Raw genomic sequence first — 17,714 nt, forward strand, 5'->3', positions numbered from 1 at the left:
AATACTCAAATTTTGTAATAATTCACAATATGGGTATCAAACGAGTCGCAATTTTGCATGTTTTTTAAACTGTTTTAGAGTTTTTTTTAATGAAGTACTTAAATTTTCCCAAAATACCGTATTTTCTCGAATATACTCAAATTTTGATAATTCGCAATATGGGTATCAAACGATTCAAATTTGCATGCATTTTCACTGTTTTAGATTTTTTTTAATGAAATACTAAAATTTTCACAAAATACCGTATTTTCTCGAAAATACTCAAATTTCTATGATTTGCAATATTAGTATCAAACGATTCGAAATTTTAAATGTATTTTAACTATTTAGAGATTTTTAAATGAAATACTGAAATTTTCACAAAATACCGTATTTTCTCGAAAATACTGAAATTATTATGGTTCGCAATATGGCTATCAAACGATTCGAAATTTTGCATGTATTTTAACTGTTTTAGAGTTTTTTGAATGAAAAAGCATTATCGTTTTCATTAGACGATAATATTATCGATTAACAACCTTGGTTGTTATGTTGAAATAAAAGAAAATAGGATAAATTTGGGTTCATAAGTGTTACCAAGAGTATGTAAAAAAATAAATGTGAATGTGTCAGCAGTTTTTTAACCAACTGCAAATGATAAAAATAATAAACACCTTTTTTAAATTTTTGCATCAGCCTAATCGGTTGTCAACAATTTAGGATATTTCTTATCAAATACAGTTTGGACTCGATTTTCCTTTTGTATGAGAATTCGAATATTCGAATCACGAACAAAAAAATGTTGTTTTTTTCTGCACAAAAAAAAAACATAAGTTACTTGTAAACTACCTAAAATCATATTTTATTACATTTTTCGCTTCGCTTGTAGCAGTGGTTTTGAGGAACTGCAGACTGGATTATGTCATGTTTATGTGATGATTATCTAAGTTGCCTAGGAATTATAATTGGAACCAACTCCACCTGAACCAGATACTCAACACCATGACAGCCGCCCATTTCCGGCCTTCAAAGCACATCAGTGAATAAGGATATGGAATTTTGAAGACAAGAAGTGTCTTCACTTTTTAAAGAGGAAAAGGGAAATTCTCCACGGTATACCAAAGTACGTTTCGCTTAGAGGTGGACGATTTTGAGTGTTTTGTTGGCAAGTTTTGTTATCAGCAAAATTATAGTGCATTAAAATATCGTATTTAACTATTACACCACTCAAAACAAACATTTGCAAACTTATTTCAGCAACCCTAAAACCGTCGCTTACCGGTTCGAGTTTTTTTTTTTTTTCTTTCTTTATATTTTCTCCATTTCTCTCCACATTCTATATTTACTCATCTTATTTGGATCCGCGCACGCGATACTTTCTTTCCCCTCTCTCTTGCTCACTAACTCAATCTATCCATCAACTATCACTGTGCAACAAATGACGCAGCGCAAATGTGTGCTGCTGATTCTTCCTGTTTAGCGAAATAAACCAAGCGAAAACATTTATCATTGAGGTGGACGGCATCATTCAGAAGAAAGGGGTTGAAATCAAATTTGATTTGATTATGTTTTTTAAAATTTTGATTCAATAATTATAATTTACTAATTTACCAACCAAGATGAGAAGGTAATGCGAAGCAAGTTTCCTAAAGTTGGAATTCAGCGATTTGCCAACCCGATTTACGACAGCCACTAAATTTCAGAATAATGACCAACGACAATCAATGACCGAGAGATGCGACTGTCTCGCAAAGAAGCACGTTCAGTTTTAAGACCTTGACCTGCGTGTTACGTTGCACCAATTGCAAGCAACAATGTTGTGTAATCGTTTGATTAAGCGGATTTTTCTTTTTCTTCAATAAAATAACAATTTGTTTTATTTATTCAGCAATGCTTTATTATTCACTGGCATTTCCATACATACAAACTGATCATTTACAGCACAATAATTGTGGGTTCATTTGGTGGAATCCAAACGACAAGTTTTACATAATACGATCGTGTAGTAGCGGAACGAATCTTCGCGCTGTTTATCCTCACGTTTTTTGACGACGTTTGAGGGAGGGGGAGGTTAGTGATTACATTTTGAGACATTCAAAGTGTTTGTGTGTGTGTACTACCGACCTTAGGAGTAATAGACAATTAACGGTAATAAGCGTGTTTATATTTGTTCTTCACTTGTTTTTAATATTTTAAATACTAGAACAGAAAGGAAAGAACTGCGACTACACGAACTTGGAATTCCTCGCCAATTAAACGAACCTCAACGCGAGTTTGGTTAAAGTGATAGCTTGTTGTAATAATTGTAGGTTTAAGATAAGTTTGTCAATTCCTGATAAAAAGTTAGAATATCTCTCGCTAGAGCTGTAGGTAGTGTTACACAATGCTGCCCTGCTCTGTTCACGTGTACGATTCCTTCCCGCAAAACCCTTCTGTTTCAGGGTGGAACGTGTATAGTATATATTTACAATAACGTTACTCCTTTCCGACTTAATAGACTCTTTTCTGGAAGCGATTTCTTTCATCTCAATACTAATCGATCATAATCTCGGTTTATCTTTGTTCTTAGACACACAAATCGATGGTGAAAGCGCGTTCGCAGCTGCATTTTATATAATTTAATCCAAGCTGGAATGGCACAAATAGAAGAAAAGAGACTGACGAAACGTGAAACAATGAAAGCTAAATAGTTGTCCGATTGTTAAAACTACGATTGATATCACTTTCTCCGGTGCTAATGTTCTCCAAACTAACGCGCACACGCTCACAAAGCAATTTCTTCAGTCGAATACGTTAACTTTATTGTCGTGATGTTAAAAAAAAGACAATTCCAAAATATATGTAAAAGTATTGTTTTGTTTTTTCCTTTTTGTTTTGCTAAACGCTGCCATAGCAAAGTGTGTATGTGTGAGTGTGTGTTTACATCTAATTTGTTCTCGCTGCCGTTCCCTATACACAAAATTAGACACGCGAGCGCGTGCCGCACAAACAAAAACCCTAAAAAAGGAAATGCAACATTTCGAGAGCCACTATTTAGGAACACAACATTTCGAGTCATTCGAGAGCAATAAAAACTGTGTTTAAAATTGTAAAATAAATTAAGGGGTGGATACTTTTCTTTGAATACGCGTCCTATCTACTAGAAACAAAACAAAAAAGGTGTTCTTCCTGATATCTTGCCTTTTTTTTACAATTATGTGTCGCCTTCTTGTGTGTGATGCTTAAAACATAGTCCCTACGCGCTTAAACTTCTTTGACCAGAACCGTCGGTAGCGTCGGTGACGACGGCTCGTCGCGCGTGCTGCCAAATTGACTTAGATTTTATTCGGTGACTGCCTTTGGTTTGGTTACTTTGAAGCATATCCTGTTGAAGTGTTTGCACATTTGCTGCACCTGAAATGAGAGGGGGAGAGAGGGGTGAATTCAAAATGCTTTTTCGGCTTCTCGATAAACTCAACCCTTAAAATTATTTTTCTTGTCATAGTTATCTTCGAATATCTCATTTACTTTCTTCAAAACATTTTCTTTAATTGATCTCGATTTTTTTATTTATCTCGTTTTCAGGAGATTTTTTCGGCCTACTTTTGTTGTACAAAAAAACTTCAAGCATCGATTAAATAATCTTCACCTAGAGAGCATAACTGGACGCTCTCTTAAAGTCAAATTTAAAAGTGACAAAATATCTTTTCATTTTGGTCCAAACAAAAAACAGTAAACTCAGTCAGCACTGGACTTAGCCGACCACGCTTTTGTTTTTACACCCTCGCGTTTGACAATCTTCCTATCTCGCTCATTTCCACTTTCACAGTATTCCTCCTTAACAATTTTGAACTCCAAAAGCCGCCACAAAACAATTTTGTGAGAGAATGCTCTTGCTGAGAATCACGAGACAAACGAAGAGATATCACAGGCAGGAATCGTCAAATGATAGTTATTTTCTATCACTCATTTGCAACACTTAGAGAGAATTACAAAATATCGTTCAACCTTCCCTTGGTATTAAAAAAAAACACATAAGGTATTGGGTCCTTTTCGACTCCAAGCTTTAAAACCAGTTTTAAAGTAAACACCAGTTTTCCACCGGATTTGGTCACTGTGGCCACTGGAAATCTGCTACAACCAAAAAAAAAGACTTTTTTGAGACCCCTACTTTGTCGACCTGTATCACCTGTAATTGGTCTTGCTTGAGTGGCCAGATTGGGTTCGAGCACAACGGCTTGAGCATAGATTGACATATTTTCAAATTTCACGAAGTTTTATGTGTCGGAAGATGGGATTTCGCTGATATTCCGGAAATGTCCCCAAGAGGCCACCGGTAATCGATTCCAGAGTGGCCAGAATGGGTCAGAGAACATCGGCATGACCATAGATTGAAATATCATTCAATTTAATGAAGTTTGATATGTCGGATGATAGGGTTTCTCTAAAATTCCTGAAGTGTCCCCAAGAGGCCACCGGTTATCGGTTCCAGATCGGGCAGGATGTGTCTGAGAACAACGGCATGAACATAGATTGACACATCTTTCGATTTTATGAAGTTTGATATGTCGGATGATAGGGTTTCTCTCATATTACGGAAGTGTCCCCAACGGGCCATCGGTAATCGGTTCCAAATTGACCAGGATGGGTCAGAAAACAACGGCATGAACATAGATTGATATATCATTCAATTTCATGAAGTTTGATGTGCATCATGATGCGGTTTCATAAAAAAAAAAGTCAAGTTGGCCGTTCATCGGGTATCCGGGAACCGGTTTTAGGTTACCCGGAACTGGATAGTTACACTCCAGAGTGGTTCAGGCAATCGTTTATTGTGTTTTAAGTCTATTTTGTGGATCAATTTCAACTATCGTAAGTGTAATGGTATCGCATATACGTGTAAAACAGTAAAAAATGAACTTTTCGGATGTTCCGGATTTCCGGAACCGGGAAGGTCACTTGACCCTGATATTAATATTTGTGGTCAAATTATAGGAGAATACCTATCGAATGCAACCCAGAGCATCTTGATTGGTTGAAATTTTCCGAAGATACAGGTCGGCAAAGTTGAGGTCTCAAAAAGGGGCTTTTTCGGTTGTTGCAGATTCGCGGTGGCCACAGTGACCAAATCCGGTTTTACAGTACATGTACACGATAGTACATGTCAAAGGTAACTTTTCAATAGGACGTAAAGTTGAGCGATTTTTAGCTTTTGAAAAGTTAGCTTTCATTATTCAGCAACATTTTAAACAAGCACAATCACATTCAATGATTCTACTGTGCGATAAAATTTACGCAGTAGGCGTGGCCGCTTTAACGATTTTGATGTATTAGGGTGACCACAAAAATGGATATCCTGCCTATGTCAAAATCTATTTTAGTGTGCGGGATACACTTATGGTATCCATTTAATTCTTAAAGGTTGTATTAAGGAGGTATTAGACTATGACAAACAAACAAACTCGCACTTTTTCGTGTTTGCCAAACTCACAAACAAAGCAAAATGTATGCAGGCTGACGTTTCTGTAAACAAATGCAGGCAAACAGACAAAGCAGGAAAACTGTTAAACTATCAAAAAGGGCGAGTTTGTTTGTCATAGACTAATCCCTTCTTAAGGAGCTATTAGACTACATTTAAACAAACTCACCCTTTTTGACAGTTTACCCGCTTTGTGTTTATCGTAGTCTAATAGCTCCTTTAGCTCCGTACACGGAGAAAAATCAGTTCCAACAATCGTGAACATGCGTTCATGAAATTCAAAACCACGAACAAAGTGCTCAAGTTCTATGGTACGTTTTTGTACGTTTTTGTTCACGATTTTCGCAACTGATTTTTCTCCCTGTACAAAAGCCTAAAACCCTAGAAATCACAATCTCTTGTCGTTTCCTTGGGCAAAGTTAAGAATCGATGCCAATTTTCAAGCCAAATCGGAGGTCCGCTTTGTATGGGACCGCAAAAAAAATCTAGTATAACTTACCACCGTCGAGCCGTACTCCCAGTGGGCCAGCGTAGATCCCACCACCAGCAGATACAGTAGCGGCCGCTCGATGGCGGGCATCGCGAGACTCAACACAACCGCCAGGCCCAACACCCCGGTCATCCAGTTGAACGTATCGGCAATGGTGTTGGACATCTGGGACACAATCAGGCGGCACTAAAATAGAGAAAGAAATTGTCAACTTTTCAGCGATTTCAAAATCCGGATCAAAATTGCTTACGCTAATGTTGCTGAACACGGTTCCGCTGAGGATGTAGACCGCGCGCGGGTCCCGGTTCATAATATCGTTCGGCGAGACGAACACCCACAGCAGCGACACGAACATGAACGTGCCGTACGTGAACAGCGGACGCAACGCTTCCTTGATCGTGCGCATCTTCCCGGTGCGATCCTTGTACGATCGGTACATGTTGTACAGCACCATGGGCAGGTTGGACATGGCGCTCACGTGCAACGCCAGCTCCATCAGCTGACCGGCCGAGATTCCCCACGGCAGCTCGGTCTTCCACACCTGGTAGCCGTAGTGCCACGTGGCCAGGTACATCAGCACCGATCCCTACGAAATTAAAGTAGAAATCAGTACAGCTTACAGCGATCAACCCAATTGGTCACAACTTACCCACATGCCCAGATCGTACCCCCAGGGCAGGTACAGCACCCCGGTATTGTACTTCTCCCAGTGCGACAGGTAAAAGTTGAAGAAGATCGTCCACATGATGTAGTACATCCGGATCGGCGGCACCGACAACTCCCCCCTGCCAAAGATACTGTACAAACAGCCCGGAATGAAGAACGCCGAGTACGAGTCCAGTCCGTGGTCGAACAGCTCCCCCAGCGGTCCCGACAGCCCTATCCGGCGGGCCTGTTTGCCGTCGATACCGTCCAGCGTGTACGCGAGGAAGATGTTTACGGCGGCCGCCGCCCAGAACCAGTTCGGGATGGGGACGGCCCCCGGCAGGTCCGTGCTCGCCCAGAAGCCCCAGTCGTACCACGAGAGCATCACAAAGTTGAGCACCGTAAAGAGGAAGCCGGCGAACGTCATCACGTTGGGGGCGACCCACTTGGGGAAGTACTGAGGGCGCACAGAAAAAAAACAATGGAGTTGTTCTTAAAACATGATTTATTTCAATTGACGATTTTAATAATAAACCATTTAAATTTTTCCACCAATTTTCAGTCTATGGAAATAAAGTTTTGAATAAAAATGTTTAGTCAAATTAAGCGAATCGCATTGCTTAAAGTAGTCCTTCCAACAACATTGCTTATGAGCAATTCTCTACAAAATCGGTCTTTTTTTCTAGAATTTAAATTTTTGTATTTTTTAATCCGGCTGAAACATTTGTGGTGCTTTCGGCATGCCCAAAGAAGCCATTTTGCATCATTATTTTGTCCATATAATTTTCAATACAAATTTGGCAGCTGTCCATACAAAAATGATGCATGAAAATTCGACAATCTGTATCTTTTGAAGGAATTTTTCGATCGATGTGGTGTCTTGGGCAAAGTTGTAGGTATGGATACGGACTACACGGTAATAATTTATTTGGTGATTTTTTATTTAACTTTTTGTCACTAAAACTTGATTTGCAAAAAACACTGTTTTTAATTTTTTTATTTTTTGATATGTTTTAGGGGACATCAAATGCCAACTTTTCAGAAATTTTCAGGTTGTGCAAAAAATCTTTGACCGAGTTAAAATTTTTTTTAATCAATACTGATTTAAAAAAAAATGGAAATATTGGTCGCAAAAATTTTTCAACTTCATTTTTCGATGTAAAAGCATTTTTTTTTTTTTTTTTTTTTTTGAGGGTGATCCAGCCGCACATCGTTGATGTCGAAACCTCTAAACTGGGCCCTCGTCCTGTCACGTCCGTCAGTAGTCTTGTCGTACATTACAACTAGAATCAGATCTGCCAATGAATGAGTACACTTCGACCAAATAAACACTGACGCTGTATTGATCTGACTCTAGAATAAATGCACAGTTGTGTGTTATTCATAAGTCCAAAATGTTCAATTATTCATATAAGTCCAAAATTTCATTTGCGGATAACTACCTAACTTGAATTGAATACAAGATTTAAAGCAAGCTATCCGAAAGCTACTCTAGCCAAAAAAATCGTTTCTTGTAAAACCTGTCTGGCTTCTTTAAAAAAAAAAAAAATTGATCACAGTTCATATTTTACAAGTCGTGAATTGAAATAGAGACGACCATTTGATCGTCAGAATTCTAGTAGATCCTCGATTCGCAAAAATGGTCGATACAATCATAATCCGACAACCGTTAGTTCAACAGATCAACGAACTTAGTCCGATATCATTTCACTATTGATTGATCGAGACTCTACGGAAATTTTGACAAATCAGAATGGTTTTTATGCTACTTGAATGAAAATCACCGATTCTGATAGAATTACTAAATTCACTATTACTAATTTTGCCTCTAAATAACTAAACGCAAAGTATAAAAAGTTGATATTTATAATTAAAATCCTAAATTCTACAAAAACCTAATTTTTAAAAACCCGCATCACCTCCGTGTACGCACGAGAGCAAGCAGCAGTGAAGTGCTCAGTGCTCTATCGTTTTTTCGGATTTTTTCGCCGCTATTGATTGTGATTACCCGCGAGTTTGCTTCTCCAGCATGCCAAAGGCCGGCCGTGGCCGTGGCAGTTCGAGTGCGGCCTCGAAAAACCCGCGAAGTTCGTCTACCGGCCGTGTGCAAAAAGGTAAACAAAACAACGCCGTGTCGACCGCCATCGCGCAGGGGAGCGTGAGCGCAGAAGGCATCGATAAAAAGTTACTACATCCCGGATATGTTCCGAGATCACCAGTGCGAACCCGTTCCGGTACCTCCGGTGCCACAACCAGTGGCACATCAACATCCGCCAACATCCCCATCAGGAACGATTTCCAGATGCTGAGCAACGACGAAGAAAACAACAACAACACCGACGGTAGTAGCACTACCGACGACGACGACGATGATGGTCGTGCACGGAAAAAAGTGTCGACGTCAAAAAAGAACAATTCTCCTACGGAACGAAGACCACCTCCAATTTTTGTTTTGGACACGTTGGCGGACGATGTTGACGAGTTGCTGGAAGGCCTCGGATATTGTCTAAAAATCGGCAAGTCGTCAGTGCAAGTGATCACACTGACCAAAAGAATTTCGACCTGGTGCTTGAAGAATTGAAGCGTAGCAACTTCAACTTCTACACATTCAACCCCGAGAAGCCCCTGTCAAGGTCGTCTTGCAGGGTTACCAAGACCGTCCGGTTTCCGACCTGAAGAAGCACCTTTCGGACGCCGGAATAAAACCGCGGAGATAAAAGTGCTCTCGCGCAAAACAACGGTAACAGGTACCCATACACTGTACCTGTTGTACTTCGACCGCGGCACCGTCAAGATCCAAGACCTGCGGCGGATTAAGACGTTAGACGGTTTTGGGTAAACTGGCGGTTTTACGCCAAGAACCCGACGGACGTAGCGCAATGCCACCGTTGCCAGAAATTCGGCCACGGCTCGCGGAACTGCAACCTCCGGCCCCGCTGCGTGAAGTGCGGTGAGTCACACCTCTCGGAGGCGTGCGCACTGCCACGAAAGGCGGACTTGGGGGACAAGGCAGAACAAACCAAGCCGCGCGTTAAGTGCGCGAACTGTGACGGCAACCATACCGGCAATTACCGCGGATGCGTCGCGCGCAAGGCCTACCTCGAGGAGCAGGAAAAGAGGAAGAAGAAAGCTGCAGCGTCCCACTCTCCTCAGCGAAGTACGAGCGCAGCCGTTCCTGCAGCTGGACAGCGTACGGTTCCAGCGGACAACCCAGCGATCCCTCCTGGATGGGGGCGTTCGTTCGCCAGCATGGTCGCTGCCGGTAACGGCAATGCGGCCCAGCAAGAAGTCACCGGGGATGATCTCTTTACCCTGCCGGAGTTCTTTGCTCTCGCGGGGGAGATGATGACGCGGTTTCGGAGCTGCCGGAATAAGGCGGAACAATTCCTGGCCCTTGGGGAGCTGATGATCAAGCACATCTATAATTGATATTTTTTCTGTGATCTAGTGTTAAGCTTTCTCTTTATCTATCCTTTTCCCATTGCACTTTCTGTAAGTTTTTTGAAAACTTTTTCTTACTCTTGCCTTCTATTTAATATTTATAAGTAATAACACATTCGATTGAATTACGATGTAACATACAGCTGAAAGGAACTCCAAAACTCTGTTATGTACCTAAATGAACTCATTGTAACTTGATTATTCACAAATAAACCGAATTGAATTGAATTGAATTGAATAAAAACCCGCATCCTAACCTGACACCCACATTAAGATAGGGAAAAATCACATATGTAGCGGTTCATTGTACAAATGTGATATTTCCACTATCGGAGAACCTCCTTGTCTCGATGACAGCTTACCGGCCATCGATTAAGCCCTGAGACTGCGCCAAAGTGGGTTCTCGCAGCATGAAGTGGTGTCCATGTGTAAAAATGGAAGCTTCAGCAATATACTGAACACTTCGATTTTAATTCCACATCGAATCAAATCATACTCTTTGCCAAACAAGCATCAAACCTATGATACTCATTATGACAAAGCCCAGGGATTTTTCGATGTAAAAGCAAATTTGCAATCAAAAAGTACTTTAGTGAAATTTTGATAAAGTGCACCGTTTTCAAGTTATGGCAATTTTTAGGTGACTTTTTTGAAAATAGTCGCAGTTTTTCATTTTTTTTAAATTAGTGCACATGTTTGCCCACTTTAGAAAAAAATATTTTTGAAAAGCTGAGAAAATTCTCTATATTTTGCTTTTTTGAACTTTTTTGATACGACCCTTATTTGCTGAGATATTGCCATGCAATGGTTTAAAAACAGGTAAATTGATGTTTTCTAAATCTCACCCAAACAGCCCACCATTTTTCAATTTCGATATCTCAGCAACTAATGGTCCGATTTTCAATGTTAAAATATGAAACATTTGTGAAATTTTCCGATCTTTTCGAAAAAAATATTTAAAAAAATTTCAAATCAAGACTAACATTTCAAAAGGGCCAAAGATTCAATATTACGCCCTTTTAAAATGTTAGTCTTGATTTAATTTTTTTTGAAAATATTGTTTTCGAAAAGATCGGAAAATTTCTCGAATGTTTCATATTTTAACATTGAAAATCGGACCATTAGTTGCTGAGATATCGACATTGAAAAATGGTGGGCTGTTTGGGTGAGACTTAGAAAACATCAATTTTCCAGTTTTTAAACCTTTGCATTGCAATATCTCAGCAACTAAAGGTCGTATCAACAAAGTCCGAAGAAGCAAAGTATAAAGAATTTTCTCATCTTTTCAAAAATATTATTTTCAAAAGTGGGCAAATATAAGCACTTATTTTAAAAAAAATTAATAACTGCGACTATTTTCAAAAAAAGTCACCTAAAAATGGCTATAACTTGAAAACGGTTCACTTTATCAAAATTTCACTAAAGTACTTTTTGATAGCAAATTCGATTTTACATCGAAAAATTAAGTTGAATAATTGTTGCGACCAATATTTCGATTATTTAAAAAAAAAGGTGCAGGTGGTTATGTTACACATGACCAGTATGACAAAGAACTTTGCTAGATGATTGTTGAAATTTTCGATTAGAACGTCCGGTCCAAATTTCCCCATGATTCCCTTATAATTACACAAGACAACTCTTTTGTGGTCAATTTCGTGGCTCTGAAACAGGCTGTTTGATTTGTAAAGTTTTAAGAAATAATATCAACGTCCTATCGAACTAAGGGGATGGAAATTGCAAGTGGAGCTGAACTGCCATTTTCAGTTCTCTGATTGATTACGAAATAGTTATTCTAAATTTCCAGAAACAAATTTCAGAAGTTTAATACCCATTTTTCTACTGCCAAAATGTCAAATTTCATGTCCAGTATCAAAAACCCTAAAGTTTGATACCCATATTGCCCCAACTCTTATGGTTCGGAAAATGTCCCCCTATCGGAACATCCCCGGGGCCTTCGGCCACTCCAGGTGGTGGCCACTACTGCCGAAATGTAAAATTTCATGTCCAGTATCAAAAACCTTAAAGTTTGATACCCATATTGCCCCAACTCTTATGGTTCGGCAAATGTCCCCCTATCGGAACATCTCCGGGGCCTCTGGCCACTCCAGGTGGTGGCCACTACTGCCGAAATGTCAAATATCATATCCAGTATCGAAAACCTTAAAGTTTGATACCCATATTGCCCCAACTCTTATGGTTCGGCAAATGTCCCCCTATCGGAACATCCCCGGGGCCTTCGGCCACTCCAGGTGGTGGCCACTACTGCCAAAATGTCAAATTTCATGTCCAGTATCAAAAACCTTAAAGTTTTATACCCATATTGCCCCAACTCTTATGGTTCGGCAAATGTCCCCCTATCGGAACATCCCCGGGGCCTCCGGCCACTTCAGGTGGTGGCCACTACTGCCAAAATGTCAAATTTCATATCCAGTATCGAAAACCTTAAAGTTTGATACCCATATTGCCCCAACTCTTATGGTTCGGTAAATGTCCCCCTATCGGAACATCCCCGGGGCCTCCGGCCACTTCAGGTGGTGGCCACTACTGCCAAAATGTCAAATTTCATGTCCAGTATCAAAAACCTTAAAGTTTTATACCCATATTGCCCCAACTCTTATGGTTCGGCAAATGTCCCCCTATCGGAACATCCCCGGGGCCTCCGGCCACTCCAGGTGGTGGCCACTACTGCCAAAATGTCAAATTTCATGTCCAGTATCAAAAACCTTAAAGTTTGATACCCATATTGCCCCAACTCTTATGGTTCGGCAAATGTCCCCCTATCGGAACATCCCCGGGGCCTCCGGCCACTCCAGGTGGTGGCCACTACTGCCAAAATTTCAAATGTCATGTCCCCCTGATACCCATATTGCCCCAACTCTTATGGTTCGGCAAATGTCCCCCTATCGGAACATCCCCGGGGCCTCCGGCCACTCCAGGTGGTGGCCACTACTGCCAAAATTTCAAATTTCATGTCCCCCTGATACCCATATTGCCCCAACTCTTATGGTTCGGCAAATGTCCCCCTATCGGAACATCCCCGGGGCCTCCGGCCACTTCAGGTGGTGGCCACTACTGCCGAAATGTCAAATTTCATGTCCAGTATCGAAAACCTTAAAGTTTGATACCCATATTGCCCCGACTCTTATGGTTCGGCAAATGTCCCCCTATCGGAACATCCCCGGGGCCTCCGGCCACTTCAGGTGGTGGCCACTACTGCCGAAATGTCAAATTTCATGTCCAGTATCGAAAACCTTAAAGTTTGATACCCATATTGCCCCAACTCTTATGGTTCGGCAAATGTCCCCCTATCGGAACATCCCGGGGCCTCCGGCCACTTGTGGTGGCCACTACTGCCGAAATGTTAAATTTCATGTCCAGTATCGAAAACCTAAAGTTTGATACCCATATTGCCCCAACTCTTATGGTTCGGCAAATGTCCCCTATCGGAACATCCCGGGGCCTCCGGCTACTTCAGGTGGTGGCCACTACTGCCGAAATGTTAAATTTCATGTCCAGTATCGAAAACCTTAAAGTTTGATACCCATATTGCCCCAACTCTTATGGTTCGGCAAATGTCCCCCTATCGGAACATCCCCGGGGCCTCCGGCCACTTCAGGTGGTGGCCACTACTGCCGAAATGTCAAATTTCATGTCCAGTATCGAAAACCTTAAAGATTGATACCCATATTGCCCCGACTCTTATGGTTCGGCAAATGTCCCCCTATCGGAACATCCCCGGGGCCTCCGGCCACTTCAGGTGGTGGCCACTACTGCCGAAATGTCAAATTTCATGTCCAGTATCGAAAACTTTAAAGTTTGATACCCATATTGCCCCAACTCTTATGGTTCGGTAAATGTCCCCCTATCGGAACATCCCCGGGGCCTCCGGCCACTTCAGGTGGTGGCCACTACTGCCAAAATGTCAAATTTCATGTCCAGTATCAAAAACCTTAAAGTTTTATACCCATATTGCCCCAACTCTTATGGTTCGGCAAATGTCCCCCTATCGGAACATCCCCGGGGCCTCCGGCCACTTCAGGTGGTGGCCACTACTGCCGAAATGTCAAATTTCATGTCCAGTATCGAAAACCTTAAAGTTTGATACCCATATTGCCCCAACTCTTATGGTTCGGCAAATGTCCCCTATCGGAACATCCCGGGGCCTCCGGCCACTTCAGGTGGTGGCCACTACTGCCGAAATGTTAAATTTCATGTCCAGTATCGAAAACCTTAAAGTTTGATACCCATATTGCCCCAACTCTTATGGTTCGGCAAATGTCCCCTATCGGAACATCCCCGGGCCTCCGGCTACTTCAGGTGGTGGCCACTACTGCCGAAATGTTAAATTTCATGTCCAGTATCGAAAACCTTAAAGTTTGATACCCATATTGCCCCAACTCTTATGGTTCGGCAAATGTCCCCCTATCGGAACATCCCCGGGGCCTCCGGCCACTTCAGGTGGTGGCCACTACTGCCGAAATGTCAAATTTCATGTCCAGTATCGAAAACCTTAAAGATTGATACCCATATTGCCCCGACTCTTATGGTTCGGCAAATGTCCCCCTATCGGAACATCCCCGGGGCCTCCGGCCACTTCAGGTGGTGGCCACTACTGCCGAAATGTCAAATTTCATGTCCAGTATCGAAAACTTTAAAGTTTGATACCCATATTGCCCCAACTCTTATGGTTCGGCAAATGTCCCCCTATCGGAACATCCCCGGGGCCTCCGGCCACTTCAGGTGGTGGCCACTACTGCCGAAATGTCAAATTTCATGTCCAGTATCGAAAACCTTAAAGATTGATACCCATATTGCCCCGACTCTTATGGTTCGGCAAATGTCCCCCTATCGGAACATCCCCGGGGCCTCCGGCCACTTCAGGTGGTGGCCACTACTGCCGAAATGTCAAATTTCATGTCCAGTATCGAAAACTTTAAAGTTTGATACCCATATTGCCCCAACTCTTATGGTTCGGTAAATGTCCCCCTATCGGAACATCCCCGGGGCCTCCGGCCACTTCAGGTGGTGGCCACTACTGCCAAAATGTCAAATTTCATGTCCAGTATCAAAAACCTTAAAGTTTTATACCCATATTGCCCCAACTCTTATGGTTCGGCAAATGTCCCCCTATCGGAACATCCCCGGGGCCTCCGGCCACTTCAGGTGGTGGCCACTACTGCCGAAATGTCAAATTTCATGTCCAGTATCGAAAACCTTAAAGTTTGATACCCATATTGCCCCAACTCTTATGGTTCGGCAAATGTCCCCCTATCGGAACATCCCCGGGGCCTCCGGCCACTTCAGGTGGTGGCCACTACTGCCGAAATGTTAAATTTCATGTCCAGTATCGAAAACCTTAAAGTTTGATACCCATATTGCCCCAACTCTTATGGTTCGGCAAATGTCCCCCTATCGGAACATCCCCGGGGCCTCCGGCTACTTCAGGTGGTGGCCACTACTGCCGAAATGTTAAATTTCATGTCCAGTATCGAAAACCTTAAAGTTTGATACCCATATTGCCCCAACTCTTATGGTTCGGCAAATGTCCCCCTATCGGAACATCCCCGGGGCCTCCGGCCACTTCAGGTGGTGGCCACTACTGCCGAAATGTCAAATTTCATGTCCAGTATCGAAAACCTTAAAGATTGATACCCATATTGCCCCGACTCTTATGGTTCGGCAAATGTCCCCCTATCGGAACATCCCCGGGGCCTCCGGCCACTTCAGGTGGTGGCCACTACTGCCGAAATGTCAAATTTCATGTCCAGTATCGAAAACTTTAAAGTTTGATACCCATATTGCCCCAACTCTTATGGTTCGGCAAATGTCCCCCTATCGGAACATCCCCGGGGCCTCCGGCCACTCCAGGTGGTGGCCACTACTGCCAAAATTTCAAATTTCATGTCCCCCTGATACCCATATTGCCCCAACTCTTATGGTTCGGCAAATGTCCCCCTATCGGAACATCCCCGGGGCCTCCGGCCACTCCAGGTGGTGGCCACTACTGCCAAAATTTCAAATTTCATGTCCCCCTGATACCCATATTGCCCCAACTCTTATGGTTCGGCAAATGTCCCCCTATCGGAACATCCCCGGGGCCTCCGGCCACTCCGGATTGTGGCCACTACTGCCGAAATGTCAAATTTCATGTCCCCCTGATACCCATATTGCCCCAACTCTTATGGTTCGGCAAATGTCCCCCTATCGGAACATCCCCGGGGCCTCCGGCCACTTCAGGTGGTGGCCACTACTGCCGAAATGTCAAATTTCATGTCCAGTATCGAAAACCTTAAAGTTTGATACCCATATTGCCCCGACTCTTATGGTTCGGCAAATGTCCCCCTATCGGAACATCCCCGGGGCCTCCGGCCACTTCAGGTGGTGGCCACTACTGCCGAAATGTCAAATTTCATGTCCAGTATCGAAAACCTTAAAGTTTGATACCCATATTGCCCCAACTCTTATGGTTCGGCAAATGTCCCCCTATCGGAACATCCCCGGGGCCTCCGGCCACTTCAGGTGGTGGCCGCTACTGCCGAAATGTTAAATTTCATGTCCAGTATCGAAAACCTTAAAGTTTGATACCCATATTGCCCCAACTCTTATGGTTCGGCAAATGTCCCCCTATCGGAACATCCCCGGGGCCTCCGGCCACTCCAGGTGGTGGCCACTACTGCCGAAATGTTAAATTTCATGTCCAGTATCGAAAACCTTAAAGTTTGATACCCATATTGCCCCAACTCTTATGGTTCGGCAAATGTCCCCCTATCGGAACATCCCCGGGGCCTCCGGCCACTTCAGGTGGTGGCCACTACTGCCGAAATGTCAAATTTCATGTCCAGTATCGAAAACCTTAAAGTTTGATACCCATATTGCCCCGACTCTTATGGTTCGGCAAATGTCCCCTATCGGAACATCCCCGGGGCCTCCGGCCACTTCAGGTGGTGGCCACTACTGCCGAAATGTCAAATTTCATGTCCAGTATCGAAAACCTTAAAGTTTGATACCCATATTGCCCCGACTCTTATGGTTCGGCAAATGTCCCCCTATCGGAACATCCCCGGGCCTCCGGCCACTTCAGGTGGTGGCCACTACTGCCGAAATGTCAAATTTCATGTCCAGTATCGAAACCTTAAAGTTTGATACCCATATTGCCCCAACTCTTATGGTTCGGCAAATGTCCCCTATCGGAACATCCCGGGGCCTCCGGCCACTTCAGGTGGTGGCCACTACTGCCGAAATGTCAAATTTCATGTCCAGTATCAAAACCTTAAAGTTTGATACCCATATTGCCCCAACTCTTATGGTTCGGCAAATGTCCCCTATCGGAACATCCCCGGGGCCTCCGGCCACTTCAGGTGGTGGCCACTACTGCCGAAATGTCAAATTTCATGTCCAGTATCGAAAACCTTAAAGTTTGATACCCATATTGCCCCAACTCTTATGGTTCGGCAAATGTCCCCCTATCGGAACATCCCCGGGGCCTCCGGCCACTTCAGGTGGTGGCCACTACTGCCGAAATGTCAAATTTCATGTCCAGTATCGAAAACCTTAAAGTTTGATACCCATATTGCCCCAACTCTTATGGTTCGGCAAATGTCCCCCTATCGGAACATCCCCGGGCCTCCGGCCACTTCAGGTGGTGGCCACTACTGCCGAAATGTCAAATTTCATGTCCAGTATCGAAAACCTTAAAGTTTG

General features: G+C 42.9%; 1 protein-coding gene across 1 annotated transcript in view; it reads right to left on the bottom strand.

Annotated features, from left to right (window-relative positions):
- Positions 1–1,853: 1,853 nt before the first annotated feature.
- LOC6041626 (ethanolaminephosphotransferase 1) overlaps positions 1,854–17,714 on the bottom strand; it is a 29,157-nt gene continuing 13,296 nt past the window's right edge. The window contains exons 3-6 of the mRNA XM_001850805.2: positions 6,577–7,029; positions 6,178–6,513; positions 5,937–6,113; positions 1,854–3,372 (exon numbers count right to left, since the gene is read on the bottom strand). Coding sequence (XP_001850857.2) covers positions 3,301–3,372; positions 5,937–6,113; positions 6,178–6,513; positions 6,577–7,029 — 1,038 coding nt within the window. The 3' untranslated portion in view covers positions 1,854–3,300. The remainder of the gene's footprint in view (positions 3,373–5,936; positions 6,114–6,177; positions 6,514–6,576; positions 7,030–17,714) is intronic.

Source organism: Culex quinquefasciatus, chromosome 2, assembly GCF_015732765.1.
Source record: "Culex quinquefasciatus strain JHB chromosome 2, VPISU_Cqui_1.0_pri_paternal, whole genome shotgun sequence".
NCBI classification, from domain to species: Eukaryota; Metazoa; Arthropoda; class Insecta; order Diptera; family Culicidae; genus Culex; species Culex quinquefasciatus.